Here is a 3,622-nt window from a genome sequence, read left to right on the forward strand (position 1 = left end):
ATAATTATACTAATATTATATTTAAAAAAAAAAAAAAAAAATTATTTATTTATTTATTCACTCATCAAATTTTAAAATTATATAAATAAATATTAAAATATATAAATAAATAATTAAACATTACACATTTCATATGTATTCTAATAACAATTTAAAAACAAATTGGTTGTTATAATCTTAATTTGGAAAAGAACAACACATAAGAAGAAATAAACTTTAGAAAAACATAAATTTTGCAAACTTGAATCATTATTTTAAATCTTAAGAAATATACTTTACAAAAGCATAAATAATACGAACCTGAGTTATTATTTTAAATCTTATTCCAAAAGAGACATTAAACGTGACATTTGCATTGCGAGTTAACTTTCTAAAAATAAAACGTTGTGTGTCAGATAACAAGTCACCGGAAACTACCTTCATACATACCAACGTTTCTCCGCATAAGCACCATGGTATTATAAAATTTATATGTTGTCGGGCACCATAGTTATTTGGCGCATTATGTGTTGTACAAATTATTAAAAGATTAAACAAGATTTTATTATTGGCTCATGGTTATCGTATTCATATTTATTTAAAACTATATATAAAAATACTTCCGGAGAGTCAATATATGAGCGAGAGCCATCTTACCGAGACGTGCCGGTGAGCGGAGAGAATAATAAATAAAAACTCCCATAATCTTTTTCTTCATTATTTTAATAGCCCGCGAGAGCTACAAATAGGCTTTAATGGAGCTGAATCTTTTTCACATATGGCGGAGAATTTAGTAAGGCCATTATGTATATAGCCGGGCTGAAGGATTTTCATTTAGAAGAGGATTTTCCAAGCCTAAGGTTTATTGGCTGCATAGCAATGCGCAGGCTGTACAAATCGCCTGAATTGTTATGAGCAATGATAGGAGGCCACGGATTAAGATGCATGTGTATATGGCTTATGACAGAGGTTGAGCTATGCGATTCTCCGAGGTCCAGAACCGGCCTGGTGCTTAGGTTTTCTTGATTGGTACTGAGGTTACGACTTCAAATCCCATGCGGAGCAAAGAGAAAAGAAACAGATTGCTGAAACTGATTATGAAGACATGGCGTCGGCCTCGTCTGGCAGTGCCTAGGACCACCAGATCGCTCACGACCTCGTCGATGATGATGACGCCCCTCAATAAGCTGTGCCGCTGCCGTTCTTGGCCCGATAGCGACTGGGCCGATAGCGACCGGAAAGACACGGCTCCCGAAGGGTATTTCGCAGTCTACGTCGGGGCGGATCGTGCCCGGTTCGTGATCAAAACGGAATCAGTTAACCACCCTCTGTTCCGGAAGCTGTTAGAGGAAGCGGAGAACGAATATGGTCTCGACTTCGCGGGCCCTCTCACTCTGCCCTGCGAGATCTCCGTTTTTCGCGGGATTATGGACACCTTGAATAACATTTATGGCGGTGATGTATCTCCGAATGAGGGCGACGACCGCCTGTGTCTGCTCAGCCGCAGGGCTCTGGATATTCTGAACTAAATTAGTGTGTCTATTCGGTATAATCATCTGTAAATTTTAGCTCAGATAGATTATGGTTGTTTGCAAAAAATTATCTGCTTTCTTTGTTGTTAATACTAATAATGATAGTATTGTCAAAGATCTTTGATCTTACCTCAAAGTGTTTTGGTAAATGATTCGTTTTTTCTAATTATGTGGGTTCGAAGAAATAAACAATTAATTTCTCTAATTATGTGAGTTCAAATTGCTCCTTTTGGCCTGGGCAATACTTCCCAATCCAAAGCTTGCACTATTTTCAAGGTTATGACGAATTTTCTCAATTGTGTTTCTTTGGTTTCCAGACTCGGATTTCCTTCTCGGGGTTTATAGCAAAGGTCTATCTTAATTAGTGCTCTACCTTCTTTTGCTAATTTTGATATGTTTCTAGGTAATTTTTTCACCCTGTGTTCGTTGTTTTGATATTTTGTTTTTTCTACTTTTCTCTCCGCCTTAAATTATCTTTCCAATTGAGCTCATAATTTTCTCATTTTCACATTGTCACTTTACTCTTTTGTTGTTTATTTGGCTATTTATCCTAGTTTGTCATTGTCTTTCCTCAACCTCTCTCCCTCCTAACCATCCCTTCATCTTAGCCTTGATTTTGGTGCACCTTTCCACTATCCTCCAACCTTCTCCTTGTGCAATTATGTCTCATGGTAAACAAGCCATCAGACATACGTTTGTCATTGTCCTTCCTCAACCCCTCTCCCTCCTAGCCATCCCTTCATCCTAGCCTTTATTTTGGTGCACCATTCCATTATTCTCCAACCTTCTCCTTCTGCAACTATGTCTCATAGTAAACAAGCCATCAGACATAGAGGTAGTAGGTGGGGGTACTCCTCTGTTTCTACCCAAACTAGATGGATTGCTACATTGCCTCTACTTCCCAACTCTGTAGTCAAGCCTAAGCTCATGCTTCCATGGCTTAATATCAAGAAATCATTCTTGAACTAGGCCAGCAAGAAATTGAACAAGTGGAAGATGAATTGTGCCATGACTGTCATTTTACTCGTAATCCCCTTGTTGATGCTCTATTTGTGATTGGATCCCTAATACAAGGACTTCTACTCTGTCACATTTTTCCTCATATATGCAAGTAGTTAATGTTTACTAGCACACTAAAATGTTCATTGGACAACTCCTCATTAATGGTGCAGAAAATGAATACGATAACTGTATTAGATTGGTAAAGCTGGAGGAAAAACTTGATAACATAGACCGCAAGTTACTATTCTAGCGAGGAAATCAACCAATACTCCTTCTCGAATGAGGATGGTGACTAGCCAACATAGACGTTTAGAGATTTTTTCCACTAGTTGTGATGGCACACTAATATTTTATTTACAATTCTAGTAATCTTCTTTTTTTGGTCACATGCATATATGTCAACATATGGATCAACCAACATGTTCATATGAGTTTTATTTACAATATTCTCTAGTTAGAGGAGGTCTTAGCAATCTCAACACCCTTAACTTATGCTACTAGTCTCATTTCCTTTCAGGTAGTGGAAAAATTATGGTCCATGTAATGTTCTTTTGAAGTAATGCAAAGTTCCTAACTCAAAGAAAAAAAAATCTCCTTACTAATTATATAGCTCTAACTAATTTTTTTTTTTTATATAGATTTTAATCTTGTTTTATAAAATAATAATAATAAGTTAGTATATGTAACTAATAACAACTAATATTGTTTGACAATAAAATTATGATATTTATGAGAACTAATAATATTAATTACTAATTACAAACAAAATATCCATAAATCAAAAGAAGAATATTGAAATATTGAAATCAGAAAGTGGTAAATATGGTTCAATACACATGTATTATATTTTGGAAAGTTACAATAAAATTTATAATATATCCAACCATCATATTATATATACTTCAGACATTCTATAAAATTGTATAAGTTAAAAGGTAAAAAAATCAATTGTTATAATACTATTTTTGACAAATTAATAATTATTAAAATTAATGATATTAATTATTCACAAAATATCGGCCCACGGGGCTTTGGATTGACGGTGAGCTTTGGATTGACGGTAAGCGATAGATCACTGGTTCAAATCCCCCGTGAGTGCTACCTAAAAA

At 35.1% G+C, this 3,622-nt stretch overlaps 1 protein-coding gene across 1 annotated transcript; it reads left to right on the plus strand.

Moving 5' to 3' along the window:
- Positions 1-1,034: 1,034 nt before the first annotated feature.
- On the plus strand, positions 1,035-1,508 carry LOC149202631 (protein SMALL AUXIN UP-REGULATED RNA 12-like). The gene has a single exon (XM_089401649.1). The coding sequence runs from the start codon at positions 1,035-1,037 to the stop codon at positions 1,506-1,508; it is 474 nt and encodes a 157-aa protein (XP_089257775.1).
- Positions 1,509-3,622: the final 2,114 nt, after the last annotated feature.

This window comes from Pinus tabuliformis, chromosome 2_1 (genome assembly GCF_031772625.1).
Source record: "Pinus tabuliformis cultivar Carrire ecotype Pingquan chromosome 2_1, CPIR1, whole genome shotgun sequence".
In the NCBI taxonomy this organism is placed as follows: Eukaryota; Viridiplantae; Streptophyta; class Pinopsida; order Pinales; family Pinaceae; genus Pinus; species Pinus tabuliformis.